The sequence below is a fragment of the Marmota monax genome, unplaced genomic scaffold (genome assembly GCF_021218885.2).
Source record: "Marmota monax isolate L192 unplaced genomic scaffold, Marmota_monax_Labrador192_F-V1.1 WCK01_AAM20220418_F8-fsc00046, whole genome shotgun sequence".
Classification (NCBI taxonomy): Eukaryota; Metazoa; Chordata; class Mammalia; order Rodentia; family Sciuridae; genus Marmota; species Marmota monax.
In genome coordinates, this window is record NW_026692486.1 from 3,646,237 (window position 1) to 3,663,576 (window position 17,340).

Below are 17,340 nucleotides of genomic sequence, written 5' to 3' on the forward strand. Positions count from 1 at the left end.
TTCTGAGTTTATACAGGTAGAAGCAATCTGAGGTACACTTTTTACCCTGTGCCCTCAGGCAGGCAGGGTAGGATGGCCATCCTACTATTCAGGTTCTGTCCATGTTGTCTAGTTTTCCTCTCTTTATTTCCATTCTCCAGCTTTGTAGGCACCATCGTCTCCCTTCTATGCCAGCTGTCTTTTCTGTCTGCAATCTCTTAAGTGAGTTGTCGTACCTTCCTGATGTAACTGTGCTCTTCTCTTCCCTGACTGTAAGAGAAATAATTCATTGAGAGAAACCATCCATAGAGAAAATGGAAGGCTAGTGTTTGTCCTTCTGAGCTATTTCAAGGAGAGAAACATAATAATCAACTTACAACTATGAGATTCAAGCCTCTTGTATATCCCTGTTTGACCAAACTGATGGCCTGCCCTGCCTGTGTCATTCTGATTGATTGGTACCAATGTTCCATATTATTTAAATATGACCATGGATATGATATATTATTTTAATATATGTCCACTATGTAAAATTTGAAAAATACATGTTAAAATCTAATTTCTTTAAAAATATTAAGTATTATGTTAATTTCTTGATTAAATAAGCATCTAGAAAATTTGTGTATGATATATATGTTTCTTAATTTTTATTTTTTAGTTGTACTTGGACACAATACCTTTGCTTATTTATTTATTTATTTTTATGTGGGGTTGAGGATTGAACCCAGGGCCTTGCATGTGCAAGGTGAGTGCTCTACCGCTGAGCCACAACCCCAGCCACTTGTGTATTATATTTTGAATGGTATTTTTATATTCTATTGTTATATAAATATCTATGTATAATTGTATATTCTTTATGCTACAGAGGATAATTAAATATCTTATATATACATAAAGATATATATATATATATAGAGAGAGAGAGAGATAGATATAGATCTATAGATATATACTATAGATATACAAATATTCCTATAGAGGAATATAAATATCTCTATAAAGTGGTATATTGTTGGCATTTTTGGCATAGAGAAGTGTTTTTGATTTTTTAAGTTAGACATCATAGTTTGGATGTTGAGTGCCCTCTAATCCTTTGGAGGCTGGATCTTCAGGATGGTGCTGTTGGGAGGTGATGGGACCTTTTGATGGGAAGTTAATAGGAGTCTTAGGTCATTGGGGGTAACCCCTTGGAAGGTAGTTCTCTTAGGACTCCTTGGCTTCCTCAAGAGGATTATTATAAAAGTCTGGTTTTGGCCCCACCCTCTCTCTGTGCTTCTGGTTAGAGATGTAATCACTTGTTTGCTCCCACATGTGCAGTTGCTATTGCCAGCTACCATGTGTCTGAGGTAATGAGAAAAGGGGTGGCTGCTAAGTCTGCACTATGCTGTTTGGATTTTCAGTCTTCAAATCTGTGAACTATATAAACCTTTCCTTTTAATAAAGTCACTTCCTTGGGTATTTTATTGTAGTACATAAAGCTGACTATTATAGTCAGATTATTCATCAACTTGCCAAACTCTCATTGATTGTAAATATTTAATGACTCATCATTTTTCTAAGTAACAAAAGTTCTTTTTTTCCCCTAATTTTTATGTCTCATTTTTTTCCCCTATAGCATTGGCAGGAAATTATAGCACCATGTTAAGTAGTGGTAGTAGTTGTGGCATACTTGTCATGTCCCAGGTTTTAAAATTCATCTATTAAGTGCAACAACTGTTGTAGATTTTTGATATATAAATTTCACTAACTTCCCTCATTTTAAGCCCCTCATAAGTACTATATTGATTCTCAACTGCTTTGCAACAAATTTCCACAAATTCAGCAGCATGAAGCAGCACCCAGTTTGTTCTCTCACAGTTCTGTAGGCCAGCTGTCTGGATTGACAAGGGCCTCACAATTAAGGTGAGAGCTGAATTGGGCTCTTACATTAAGGTCTTGGGGGGGAAATCCTTTTGAAAGCTCATTCAGGCCTTTGGCAAAACCCAGTGCCTTATCTTGTGGCTGTGAGTCTGAGGTCCCCATTTCCTGACTTGCGGTCAGCTGGGGGCTACAGTCTGCTCCCGGGGCAGTCTGCATTCCTTCCCACGTGGCTCCTCTGTGGATCAACCAGAAAGTATGCACTGAATCCTTGTCATACCAGGAATCTCTCTGGTCTTGTGTGACCAGCTGGAGAAAGTTCTCTGCTTTTAATTGTGCTCACATGATTAGACTTAGCCCACCTTGATAATGTCACTCTCTACAGTGCCAGGTAGCGTAACAATCATGGGAGTCTTATCCTATTCACAGGTTCAGAGGATTAGGTTGGGATATTTTGGAAATTCTCTCTACTACAAGTGCATTCCCAACCTCTGTTAAGTACTGTTTGTTTTTTCTCTATATTCTATTACACTTTTCTCAAAGTATATGCTATGGTTGGAATCTTAATGCACCCTAAAGGCCCATGTGTTACAGGCTTGGTCACCAGGGTGTGGTGCTATTAGGAGGTGCTAGAACCTTTGGCAGGTGGACTTCGTGGAAGGAAGCTAGGTCAGGAAGCTGGAAGGGGATGTGGGGACCCCAGCCCCCCTCTCTTTGCTTCCTGGCTGTCACTAGGTGAACAGTTTCCCCTTCTGTGCACTTCCATGATGTTCAGTGCCATCAGAGGTCCAAGAGCTATGGAGCCAATGACCCTGGACTAAAACCTCTGCAACCACGAGCCAAAATAAACCTTTCTTTCTTATAACTTGACTATTTCAGGTATATTGTCACAATGATTGAAAGTTAACACACACACATAGACATTTATTAGAAGGACTGTATTTGACATTGGGAGCCAGATTATCCTGGCTAACTTATTGACCTTGGGTAAGTTAATTATCTTCCTTTTGTCTCTTTTTCCTTATCATTGAAATGGGAATATTAGTGATACTTAGCTGCAGAAAATAGGTAGTAATTATGCAGTACATTTTAGCTATTATAATAATTACTGAAATATCTTTATCTTGTAATCTTTATTGTCTTAACTACATTGTAAAATTTTTATCTTAATCATCTTGATATGTTAATGGCTACGTACTATTCTATTATGTAGGTAGGTATACTATAATTTTTGGAGGGGAGTACCAGGATTGAACTCAGGAGCACTAGACCACTGAGCCACATTCCCATCCCTATTTTGTATTTTATTTAGAGACAGGGGCTCACTGAGTTTCTTATCACCTTGTGTTTGCAGAGGCTGGCTTTGAACTCATGATCCTTCTGCCTCACCCTCCCAAGCTGCTGGGATCATTGGCATGCATCACTGTTTTTACAAATTTCTGATTGTTGGAAGTTGCTTCTATTTCTCATTTTGTAAACAACACTAAAATAAACATCCTTTGAAGTTTTGCACACTACTTAATCTGTAAATAAACTCATGGACATGGAATTGATAGCTCAAGGGGAATTAACCTTTAAACCGTGTGATGTATTTTGTTAAACTGCCTTACAGAAAGATTAACATAATTTGCACATCCTCTTCCCTTTCCCCTGGAAATGTTACTTATTTCTTAAAACACTTTTTATAAATTATAGAGAAATATCTTCAGAGAATGAGTCCCAGGTAGTTAGCATCTGAAGACAATAAACAACGAGAAGAAATGGTCTAATTCAAATTTCCTGGGAAAGTGGTCAGAAATCAAAAATCTAAGTTGGAGACTTAGGTTTTTTGGGGAAAGGAGAATGTGAAAAACATGTATGATACCTTTGGACTAACAATACTTTTCCACAAACCACAGACTTCAGGCAAGGCAGCAAGAGATCTAATCCATGTTAGGAACTATGAAATTTTAGGTAAGACAAAATGCTTCATAAAAGATGGTTAGACAGAAATTTGGCAATCAATATTTTTTATCCAGAGAGAATACCAATCTAATAACTGTATAGTGTGTTGTGAAATTCCTATTTATTTAAAAGTTGGACTTGTAATTTTTAAAAAGAAATGGGGAGCTTCATTTAAAAGCTTACATGGCATTAATACAGCAAGTTTTCACATAGTAGTAAAATTGATTTTTTTAGACAATGATTGATGACTTCTTTGTCTTGACTATAACTTCAGCTAATAAAAAGATTTACTATAAATTTTTATTATAATCATTATGCAAATATATTAGTAAGTGACAGCCTTCCTGAGTTCTCAGTGAAGTAATGATTATTGAGATATAAAAATGTCACTGTGATTGTATCCATAAAATCATATTAAAAAGTGACGTGCTTATGCTAAGTTTTTAAGGTGCCAACTTACCATTTCTATAACATAGCCTGTTATTAAAAAAAAAAGGGAAAAAAGACCCCTTAGGAAAAAAAAATCCTATAATTCCTTAGATTTATCTCTTCTTGTATTTCAACATGATAACATCAGGAACTTGGTGAATGTTGGTTACTATTTTTTTGTAATAATGATGAACCATTGAATCAAGGTGGAACAGTTTTGCATGTTACAGAGGTTTATGCCAGATAATATCTAGATACCCACTACATGCCCAGAACAGTGTCAAAGACATGGATGGGGACGCAAGCAGGATGGGTGGCTGGAACAGCTGTCACGACGCAGGGAGCATGGCTCTGACACGGCCGCTGTGCCTGGGCAGGTGGAGGCAGTGGACTGCACCAGGTCATTTTATATGTCCAGATCCTTCCCAGTGGACAGATGAGGAATTAGGTATCCCACCTAATAATGAAGACTCAAAGTGTAGACTCAACTCTTTACAAGGGCAAGGTGAGAATTTCAAGAAATCACGAACTTCATAGAGTACATTAAAAGTTGTAAATTAAGGTGATTTGGAAAAATAAAACAAAACAAAACAAAATAAATAAAGTGAATTGGCCAAGAACAAAACAAAACAAACAAGAGTCATGATTTGTGGCTTCCATGGACACTAAAATGTCTTCCCATTCATTCATTTGTTCCTTTGGCATTTTTTTTCCTTTCTTTTTGGTATTTATACAGTGCCAATTCTAAATCAAATATAGAGTATGTGCACTTTGTTTCCAGTATCCACAAGACAAAATCTTTTTTCTTGATGGAGTTAATGATATAATGAAACCATAGGATATGAATCTCAAACAGCTGAAGAGTGAATAATAATAAGGCAATGAGAGGAGAATCATGTGGTCTTTAGTTATTGCAATAAATTGTTTCAAATAGGAAATGGATTTGGAGTTGGGTGGCTAGTATAGTAAGGCCATGAGATAGGATGTGTCTTCAGAATGCTGAAAATTACATGGGAGAGGGACAATCTGATCAAGGATTTAAGTGTGTAGGTTGTTATTCTAGAGACAAGTAGGACATATATTAATTTATAACTAAGGAAGGTGAATTTCAGTTTGCTACTTAGGTAAAGTTTAAAATGTTACTTTATAGCTCCAGAAAAAATTAATCTGGAAAGTAAAAAACAAATGCAAAAATAAAAACTTACAAATGAAAACAAAACTCAAGATTGTTTTATCTTGTGACCAAACAGATTGACTCAAGTACCATGATAAAATGGAATTATTTATAATTAATTGCCTGAATAATTAGCATGGGCTATTTTTTTTAATTGACCAGAAATTTATATTATTTTCACCCTGAGCAATACCTGTATCATCCTTTAAATAGGCATTGGATATAATCCTGGCCCAGCCCTTCCTAGAGCCACATTCTGTTCTCTCATTCGTCTGTAAAGATACTATGACTCAGCCATGAAGTTTCTGGAAGACTTTGCATTTGGTCTGTAGCCTTAGGTTACCTGTTTTCTTTCTTCCTTTCTCCTTTTTTCCCCCTGGGGTACAGGCTTGCTGTGATACCCAGGCTAGTCTTGAATTCCTGAGCTCAGGTGATCCTCCTGCTTTGCCACCCCAGTGCTTGGATTCCATCTGCTGTGCCACTGAGCAGGTTTAGGTTGGCTTTTTTTAAAAGGCTGATTTTCTCTAAAATTTATGGATATCTTTTATTTTTAAAGGGACACCCATTTCATTAAAAGTTCCCATTAAATGATGAATTATTGTAGTAGAGCTTAGAAAATGCTTTGGGAAATCTTTCCAAACTGTTGTAATAATAAACCAACTGGGCCAGTTGGAAATTTCTCTTTGGAAAAACATGTGTTTCAGGACAGAAGGCTTACTGAAATGCTTACTGGTTTAATCTACTTTTACTATAAAGAGAGTGTTGCAAGTAGTCACATAAAGTAGTCTTTTGCTGAAACCAAGCACTTTCGATACTATGACTTCCAATTAATTGTTTTCTTTTCAATTCACAGGTGAAATGCTAAAAATTATTTTGGTTTTCATATTTTAGACAAACATTTCTTGATTAAAAGGAAGGCATCTATCACTGCCAATATTTAGAATATAAACAATATTGTTTTATTACAACTGTAGGTTTAATGAAGACAATCATAGATGAAAAGAGACAGAATTTATAACATTATTAAAATCATAAAATAAAATGCTTCAAATCCCTTTTTTAACAAGTCAGGTTATACCTACAAACATAAATATTTTCATGTTTTTTTTCTTGTAGGACCTCAAATTTTTCTTATTGATTTTTAAAAAAATTCATCATTACTAAATGATGAAATAAGGGTAAATTAGAATAATGCATAAATTTGGATTAAAAATAATTAAAAAAACAATCTATTTAGATCCAAATAGACATCTAAAGACCAATCTAAAGGATGAAAGGCAGGAGACTACGAAAGTGAAAATCATGCCATTCATCATGGAGTAAATATGAAGAAGAAGAAGAAAAAAAAGATGCAGAATGTTGTTGTATTTTATCAATTTAAACCTGTTAGTTCATATTTTTAAAAATTACCTTTTCATTTTAGGACAGCTAGCTCTTGTCTGCCCTTTCATAGTTTGGGTATCTATGCTTCTGACTGACACCTCAGTTGTATGGTACTCAACTCATCTGATTTACTTGTCAGTTATGTCTGTGGTTATGGCAACAAGAGATCTGGAGCAAAATATTTATTAGAATTGATTCTTGATTAAAAAAAAGATACTAGTGAATGTGTATTAATGGAAATACTGGGTAAGACAATGATAGAATCAGCTAGAAATACAACTAGACATAGAAAGAAATAGAAATATAGAGTTCAAAATAAGATCCACTAGTGCCAAGGAGGCCAATACATGAATCTATATCCACCCACTTCCACTATTCAAATCCTGACTCTACCACATTTTAGTTGGGTGACCTTCATGAGTTAACCTCTTCATGTATTGGCTGAAATAGCTTCAAGTAGGGATATTACTTCTCTCATAGTTAGTAGCAGGATTAAATGAGGGAATACATCTAAATATAGTAAGTACTATGCAACATATGTCTCAGTTAATGTTAGTTATTATTCTTTTTTTAATCATTTCTTGTTCATAAATATAACATGTTATCACTGGTCTCATTAATGGGAATGATGTAGAAGAAGATAAGAGTCTTTGAAGCCAGATGGACTTAGGTTTGAATTTTACCTCTGCCATTTTCCAGCAGTGTAAACTTGTTCAAATTTCCAGCTCTGCAATTTGTTTTTTATGGACTGTGTCAGAGAAATAGTAACAATCCCTGGGGATTTTATGAGAATGAAATGGGTTAAAATATATAAAGTATTGCCTATATGAATTTTTCTTCACTTTTTCCTCTTCCTTGAAGATGCACTTGGGTAAAATTTTTCCTGCTGTTCAGTCTGCATATAATTTCCTCAGCTGATGTGAAGGAGGGAAGATATAATAAAATGCTATGATTTTGGATTATCTCATTGCAAAGGGAGTAATTTCACTACAATGTGTCCTTTTTTCCCATTTCTTAGCAACTCTGAAAGGCTTTAGATGGAAATGTACTATTATTTGGATCATCATTTAATTCTTTGTGAAAAAGTCAAGCAGAGAAAAAAAAGAATTTTTAAAAATGTGTGAATTTTTTATTACTGATGTGTACTTCGGGGATGGACAATATTTCACAGCTATTCTAGATTTTTGACACAAGAAATATTATATAACTTTGTCCTTTTTTCCTCTTGAAATATTTCTCTCTGATTTATTTCTGAATCATTCACCATTTGCAAAATATTGTCTTAATATGATGGACATTCAATAAGTGGGAAAGGACTAAAATATTATTATCTTCTTGTTATGGTCTGGATATGAGGTGTCCCCCAAAAGCTCATGTGTGAGACAATGCAAGAAGTTCCATAGGAGAGATGATTGGATTATGAGAGTCTTAGCTCACTCAGTGAATTAATCTAGATGGGATTAACTGAGTGGGTAACTAGAGGCAGGTGGTGTGTGACTGGAGGAAGTGGTTAATTTGGGGCTTAGCTATGGGTAAATATTTTGTATCTGGAGCTGGAGTCTCTTCCTCTCTCTCTGCTTCCTGATGTGAGCTGCTTCCCTCTGCATACTGTCCTGCCATGAGGTTCAGCTTCACCTCAAATTCAAGGAATGGAGCCAGCCTCCTATGAATTAAGACCTCTGAAATTGTGAGCCCTCAAAAAAACTATTCCTCCTCTACAAGTATGCTGGTTGGGTCTTTAAGTCACAGCACTCAAAAAGCTAAAACACTTCTATAATCAGCAATGTAGAAATTCATGTAATTTAGGCATAGTTAAAGTTGGTATATGGAACTCATAAGAGTAGTGGGTTTTTTGTTTGTTTATTTTGTTGTTGTTTTTGAAGGCTTTTGTAGCTGCTGGTTTCTTGTTGGTGTCTTCTCAGAGACTTCATTCATTCAATTCATTTAGTAGATATTGACTGCCCTACTGTATGCCAGATGCTAGGAATCAGCGAAGAGTTGATCAATCTAAAAGGCATGCTTTTAACAAGATTATATTTTAGTGTTAGGTAAAACAAATAAACACTATATAACTAGCAAAATATATAATTTGTTAGGTAGAACTTATCTAAGTATTAGTCTCTACATCACTAGCATCTTGCAAAAGATCTGGACATAGCAGACACTCAAAAACTACCTGATTCTAGATTGATATACTTTTATGAATACTCAAAGGAACAGAAGCACAATTATTGAATTTACCATTGCTTTCCTGAATCTAGTCAACGGACCCAGATGTAAAATAGCTTCCAGAGTAAAATTTTAGTTTACATGGGCTCTGTTATCTGAGTAAAGTGATCTGTTCGATTGATTAATTTTGAACTTAACAGATGATATAATTGTATTATGTGGCCCAAGTAGATAGATATTTGATTTTATTATGTTTTATTCCTTGAAATTTGACAATGCACCTAAACTCTCCTTCCTATACATTTTTTACTTCATTGTTTCTCTCTTGTCTTAGTATTGAGTGTGTTAGAGGTATCAGATTAATTAATTGTTTTCTTATAGACTATGCAAACACTTGGTCCTGTCCATTTTCTCAGTTCGAATTGTAATCATTGATAAAGATGAACAATTGTAACTTTCCAAAATCTGTAGAAGATATTTTTAAAAATAATATATATTTCTCTAGTTCTATGTCCTCTCATTCTCTTGGGAACTAGATGAAAGGCTAAGTATTGATGAGAGTCTGGATAACTGTCTGGAATGCAAGATTGGGTGGGCCAGTCAGAAAAGAATGCTTTCCAGGCATGTGAAGTGACTGTCATCCAGGTCCAGGGAAAATGACTATGTTGGCCCAGCTTGGAGACATTCCTCAGCCTGACCTCATCTCCCACATATCTCCTGCCAGTTTTATCAGAGTTACGTTTTCCAGGCGATTCTTTGGCGCCTTCAGTATCACATCACATGTGCATGAATATGCATATATAATCCATACAATTTCTGATACAATTTCTGATAAAATAGTGTATTTCCACAAATTACTTGGGGGAAAAAAGCACAACTTGTAAAAACAATGTATGGTCTATCCAAAATATTAGTAAACTAGACACAAACCAAAGGAGAAAATAAAAATCCTCTGTGCTTCTACTGCCTAGGGTTAACCAATGAAAACACTGATGTATATACCCCAGTCTATTTCCCATGCAGAAAACAACAGTTGTTTTTTCAAAATTGAGATGACACAATTAATGCAACTGGAGTGACTTGCTTTTTAAAAAAAGTTAAAGCTGAGGGGCTGGGGTTGTGACTTAGCAGTAGAGCACTCGCCTAGCATGTGTGGGGCTCTGGGTTTGAGCCTTAGCACCACATAAAAATAAAATAAAGATATTATGTCCAACTAAACTAAAACAAAATATTAAAAATATTTTAAAATGTTAAAACTGAAACACAAACAGAAGTACCTACATAAATTTTCATAATGTAAAATTATCATGGTTTATCTATTTTTTTCAGACTTAGTTTATCCAGAATTACCAATGATGCTATTATAAATAAAATACTAATGACATCTATTTTACAGAAATATTTCACCTACAGCTTTGTGGGTAGCTAAACAATAATTCCTTCTCCCAAGGCTTTGGGGCAACCCTTCTTCATGACTGGGGCTGGTGGTCAAGGAAGGACAGAGTGATTATGAGTGCTTGGGCACTGCGCTGGTATTCTGGAAAGAAGACTAGGCTCTGGGTTCCTTCAGAAAATTCAGTGTCTTTTCATAGTTGATGAACATAGGACTATTTTCAGAGAAGAAAGGAAAAATCGGAGAAGTGCATGCCATATAACCGAGATGCTTTAAATTTGCACATCTCTAAAGCAAGGTCAACTGTTCCACACAATTGTTCTGAGTATATTTGCTCCCATATACACAGAGTAGGTACCCAGGAACATACCTATTCATTAATAGAAAATGCATACATTTACTACTGTGAGTCAAGAGAAATATTTATTCATTCATCCTAATACTCTCCCTACCCAATTTTAGCAAACAGATTATAAATTCTATAGTTTCTGCTTTGTTTACCATTTTTATCTTCAATTCCTTGCACACTGTCTGGCACATAGCAGATAATCAATAAGTATTTGTTGAGTGAACAAAACAATATAAAGTGAAAATATTTGAGTCCAAATGCCAGTCAAGTCTTGGTGTTATTTTCTTCTTAGAGTAATTAGTCCCATATAGGTAGGTATATTTTTAAAATCCTAAGGCATAATTTAAGGGAACAATGATACAACAATGATAGGAGAGTCTATATTTGACCCAGGTACTGTTGTGCAGAAAATACTCTTTTAATTTTATTTAGCTACTGAATATTTAGGTCTGCATTTTGATGCATTATTTCCTGGGAAAAGACTGTTGCCCAAGTGATCTGCATGGACAGCAATATCTTGTTTCTTTCAAGTGCCAACAAACCACACTGGAATCCTTCAGTAATACATTAAAACTTTTAGAAACACTTAATGCTTCAAAATATTAGACCCTTGTGACAGATGGTCAGAGGTTTCTCTGATGATGAGTCATTGTGCTTCAAAAAATAAATGCAAAGAATAAAAAATAACATAAGTAAATTCAACCAATATTTACTGGGTACATTTTAGATATCAGCCTTGTACTGGATATTAGAAATATGAAGAAAAACAAAAGATGATCATAGATATACAGGTAAATGCATAATTATTATGCATTGTTTTAAAGTGTATAACTGGACAGAGTGCAGTGGGAGTACAGAGGAGGGCAGCAACTGCTCATTCATCTTGGTGAAGATTGGGAAAAATGCATGGGTTTTATAGGGGGTTTAGAGACAGGAGTTTGTCAGAGAAACTTTGTCAGAAAAATTTTGGCAGAGAAAGTGGGATAGGAGTTCAGAATAAAGGGTGTTACATAAGCCATTGCTCAAAGAACATGGTGTATCTCTGAAAGTGAGATATTGGCCAGTGGTTGGAACATAAGATATTTGCAGGGGAGATAAGATTGTAGAGGTAAACTTACAGATGTACCATCACAGTGCCAGTTGAAGAGTTTGCACTATGTCATACAGGCCATGGAAGTTTTGATAAGTGATATTTATTCTTTAAGCATTGATCTCAGCCTTGCAAATAAAGATGCTTCTTTTTGACATTGGTCTTGATTTTCTTTTCATTTGGGATTTTTAGGTTTTGTGATATCATGTTTGAATCTTTGTGGCATGATGACCCAGTACCATTTAATTTCAGTTTCATCTCCTGTTTATTTTTTTTTATTATTTTTTATAGCTGAGTTGTTTTTGAAGTCCTCTTTGTTTGTTCTGTAACCGTTTGGCTGTTAAAGCTGGACTCCGTGATTTGCTTTATTCTAATAGTAGCTGGGACCATTTATGGAACTGATTCTACGAAATGATCTCCTTATAATCACAGTGATCAGAAAATGGAGATAGGAGACCAAAATAAGAATTGTTATGATTAAGTCACAATATAGTAGTATAGAGATAAGCTCATTTCTACAAAGTCTTTAGAAAATTCCATTGTTTACTTTTGAGAATGTTTTAGCCTATTTATGGTAGGGATAAGAGATTCAGAAAAGAGAAAATGCTATTATCATTGTAGTTACCAAGCTGAAAACTCTAAAAGTAGCATTACAGAATAATATTATATACTATGTACAAATTAATATCAAATGTTCTGCATGCATTTTTTAAAAAAATCTGTTAGCTTATCTATGATTTATGTACTTAAATATAATTTAGTTTTTATTGAAATGCAAAATGTGTGCTGGCTTTGATAATATTATCTGCAGAAGTCTAAGAAGGGTGGTTTCTGATGTCAACATCTGTTCTCCCTGAGTCATTCTAGTCATGCACATCTGACTTACTTTTAGAAATTACTGTTGTTGTAGTTCTGATGTCAATTTGAATTCAAAGGATTCAAATGTCTGTATCATTGATTATATCTTTAATTTTTGTCAGTATTTTGCAGCGTAACATCACTTTATGGAAGTGGAATGAAGGTCATATAGCACAGCTAAGTTAAGTTAAAAATAACAGGACTGAAAAAAAAATGCCTGCAATCAATTGATTTCTCTGTTTTTCTTGTATTATAGGTAACAATGGCCAACATTGGCATAAATGGAAATAATTCTCTGGAGACCTGTGAAACAACGCTCTTTGCTCTCCGAATGGCAACATGGAATCAAATCTTAGATCCCTGGGTATATATTCTTCTCCGGAAGGCTGTCCTTAAGAATCTCTTCAAGCTTGCCAGACGCTGCTGTGGAGTGCATGTCATCAGCTTACATATTTGGGAGCTTAGCTCTATTAAAAATTCCTTAAAGGTTGCTGCTATTTCTGAGTCACCAGTTGCAGAAAAAAATCAGCAAGCACCGACTTTAGTGGTACAGTAAGTCAGTGTAGGACTAGAACGCGATTAAGAAAATTTTTGGCAATATATCAGTTAATTAGATAAATATACATAGCCTAACTGGAAAGTTCAGACCTCAGCAGGTAGTTGGTGATAACTTTCTTTGGATTCAGCTTTTGAAATTTGTCAAAGGAGTATATGATTGCACATTTTCACTTGTTTTTGTCAACTGGAGTTAGAATGAAATGATGCTTATGGGAGTCAAATAGAAAAAAAAATTTGAGCTTATCTGTGTGATTTATGCTTTTAAAATAAATAAATGTGTTGAGGCCTAATGTATTTTTACTTGGCCTATCTTCTAGGGAACACCTTAATACTACCTGCATGGTGGATTGGCTATTTTAGGATCACTGTTTGTAGCTATTCTTCATAGACAAAGCTCATTGAACTACAAGACCCCTGTATTTTTGTCTGGTCTGTTTTAGTAGTCATTATGTAGCCTCAATCAATATATGCATGACCATGGCACCTGGGATTCAACTGTGGCTTTTAAATGGGCCCATTCATATCATATTTGACAATATGATTACTTTCATCTATTATTATGAAGGTCAATTGTTTGAAGGCTTTTTGGCAAGTATAGATTTAAAATTTTTAAATAATCGTTTCCTTTGAAAAATTTAGTATGCTGATACATGTTCATATTTAGAGATACAGAGGCTTTAACTTAGCACAGATATAGGCTACTTGCATGATAGAAGTTCCTAAAAAGCTCTACCATGAATAATGCAAACAACTTATACCCCAATGATTTGAGCAAAGAACATGGGCAAAAGGTGCTTTGCTGTGTGCCATTATTTCTGTTTCAGAGAATAAAAGAAACACAGTCAACATATAATATTCAAAGATTATCTACATCTAGTGTGTTTCTGCCTTACATGCATGTATGTACACAAAAATACTCACCACAGACAATAGAAAATCCTCTTTTGACAACAGGTCCATTGAATGTGTAAGATAGCATCTTCTAAAGCTTGTGCTATAGTGTTGAAGGGGAAGATTGGAAATCAGCCAGGCATTTTGGCATCATTTTAATAGCTAACCAGAAATCAAAGGTAATAATCTCCCCCAAATTTCCAGTAATAAATCAGACCTTTTTTTCCCTTGTTTTTGTGATTCATTCCAAATAATTTAGTACCCATTCAGAATGTCTTAGGTCCATCAGAGAATAGGGTGTAGTTCTGCTTTATAATAGGGAAATGTATTTCTAAAAAAACTTCTTTCTTTCATTAAATTGGGTCCATTTAAAAATTAATTTTCTCTGTGAAACTGTTTTCAGACTCTAGGTAATTCTGTTAATTCAGCTAGACTTAAATGATTATGTTCATAAATTTCTGGTTTTTATTGTTAATTTCCATTGGAAGTCATTGTTAACTTTGTGGATTTTGGCAAATTGTCATGGGTAAATTAAAAGAAATTAAGAAAGTTTCCTCATTGAAGATTTGAAGGCAATATTTTTTCTGCAAATCTAAAGCAGATCACAACATGCTGGCACATGATATTCTTATTTTAAGACCAGTAAATGATTAATCTTGCAAATTTATTCTCATATGTAGAGCACATAATATATGCTAGATTAATACTTGTCAAGTTGAATTATAGACAAAAATTTCTTAATGCAAATTGGACATGGAATTGCAAAGTTTTTGCACATTTTAGTTTAAAATGACAGTTACATATTGATTATTATGGTATATGTATATATACATTATGTATGTGTGTGTATGTTTGTATATACAACACGTGTTTAAAAGGAAGCTATTTGTGATTGCTATTACATTGCATAAATGTGTTTCAAGAGCACTTTAAGCCAAGACAAACTTTCAAAGCAGATATTTATTTTCTATAACTACTTAAGAATATTGGTGTCCTGTGAAATGAGGCACAAGGGACCAGATCTCTACCTACCTTCCCTTGTCATTTTGGATAAAAAACCTGCAGCAAATATTTGCATGTATTTCAACTGGGATAAGACACTGAGAAGAAACTCATTCAGAATCTCCAGGCCTCTTCTCCCAGAGTCTTTAAAATGTAATGGAAAAATTGTTGCTGTATTGCCACGATGTGGTCCTAGCCGTATGCATCTGAACTGAGATCTGTGATATGACCAGTGCTTTGGGGAGTGACAATGGAGTCACTCTGCATATCTGGAAAGATTACTTGTATCATGTGAGCATCGTTTTAGGGCAATATAATTGATTTTGAGATGATGTTAAACACATGATACAGACATCAAAACTGGAAAAAAATAAGTAAAAGAATATGTGTTTGCATGATTTAGGCTTTTCTTCCAAAGAAAGCAAACAAACACAAGAGTGGGCAGAGCTGATTTCAGAATTTGTTTCTTTTGATATATATTTTGCACATAGTTTGGCAGTTTGCTGTATAATAAATAATAGAGGGTAGCATTCACCAATAACTTTCATTCATGTTCCAAGTGAAAGTATATTTGTTCTGATTTCCAGAAATAAATAGTACAAATAGTTTCAACAGGTTCATTAATTTGAGTGTTGTAAGCTCTGTTTTAAAGTTTGTAATGAGACCTTCAGGGTAACTGAAATAATTTCCCTTTGCATTAGGTAAAGTAGTAATCATGCAACTTCACATACTGTTTGAGCTTATGATTTCTGAAAAATTATATTATTCTAGGCAAAAGCTAAACTTGTCAGACTTTTTTAGAGTCTTTGTGAATTTGTTTAAATTACTGCCCTTATAGAAAGAGTTATGAGAGAGATTTCCCTCTACCACAAGGAGAGCTCTCAAGAGAACCCATCCATATCCTAATATTGGACGTCCGCCTCTGGAACTGTAAGAAATAAATTTTTGTGGTTTAAGCCAAAAAAATGCATATGGGTTTTTATGATTATTAATACAAAGAGAATGCTGACTCCTGGTATCCAAAACATCAAATGTTTTACTGAAGGTTTCAATTAAGTGATAAAAACATGCCCTTTGAATTTTTTTTTCTAGAGATGGAAAGTTGCTTTATATGATTTGTATAACTAAAGTGGAAAATTCCTAAATGTCTACACACACACATACACACACACACACACACATATGGGGCAGGGGAGATAAATCTGTGGTATATAATAGTCTTATATGCTCATTTTAAGACTTAGAAATAAGACAAATTCACTTTAGTTTTATGCGTAATTTGAATTTACAACCTTAATATGAACATTTATTAAATACAGAGTGAGCCTTTTGTGAAAACTGCTTTAGCTTTTCCTGTGCACCACCATTGCTCCAATTAATTAACTATCTAGGGTCAGAATATCAAGGTTGGGCATGTATATTTTCTTGCTCCCTCATCTGGGTATCAGAAGACTTTGCCACCCAGTAAATAATGTTGAACTTCCACTCATTACTGACATGTTTTAATAGTAGATGAAATGTGTTTTTCTTTGTTATGTGAATAAGTGTATTTTGTGCTCTTCATATTTGCTGGTTTGCACAAGAGACTAAATCGTGATGTGTATGTGTTGTTGCTTGCATTGGTATATAACCCATGTAATTTTAGTGCTTCGACTGGCTTGAAACTTAAATGACTTTATAATAAATGTGGAGAACCTATATCCAGAGTGGTTATTTTGAAGATGGTCGTATAAAACTTTCAACTTTTGAGCCTGAATGCCCATTTTTACCTGCTATTAGATGGGAAGAGTTTTGACTTGGTTTCCAGTGTTACTGTCTGTTATTCCTTCTCTGTCCACTCCTCTGCAACATCTAAGTTTCTTTAACCTGAGTCTTACCATAGTTTCATAATTTAGATGGGATTGTTTCTAAAATCTGGTGGCCTAGGTATACAAATTAGGATAAGCCTACATAGGTCTAGGATAGCAAGCAACCCCCAAATCTTAGTGACGCAAACTCAGAAATGTTTGTAGGTCAACTGTGCTTCCTGTCCACTCTAAAGGGGGATTCCTGTCACTATAATCACTTCAAAGAACTCAAGAGACTGAATATCCACCATGATATGTTGCTGTTTATGCTAGAGGGGAAACAACAGAACACGATGAATCATACATAGTCTGTTAGAGCGTCTACCCAAAAGAAATACACATTTACTCACACATTTCTGGCCAAAACAAGACTTCAGCTGGGTTGATACACCAGGAGGAAGACTGAAAATAGTTGAT

At 34.7% G+C, this 17,340-nt stretch overlaps 1 protein-coding gene across 1 annotated transcript in view; it reads left to right on the forward strand.

Annotated features, from left to right (window-relative positions):
* The window catches only part of Ptgfr (prostaglandin F receptor), a 41,385-nt gene extending 24,611 nt beyond the window's left edge, over positions 1-16,774 (forward strand). The window contains exon 3 of the mRNA XM_046443200.2: positions 12,882-16,774. Within this exon, the coding sequence (XP_046299156.1) occupies positions 12,882-13,181 (300 nt within the window). The 3' untranslated portion in view covers positions 13,182-16,774. The remainder of the gene's footprint in view (positions 1-12,881) is intronic.
* Positions 16,775-17,340: the final 566 nt, after the last annotated feature.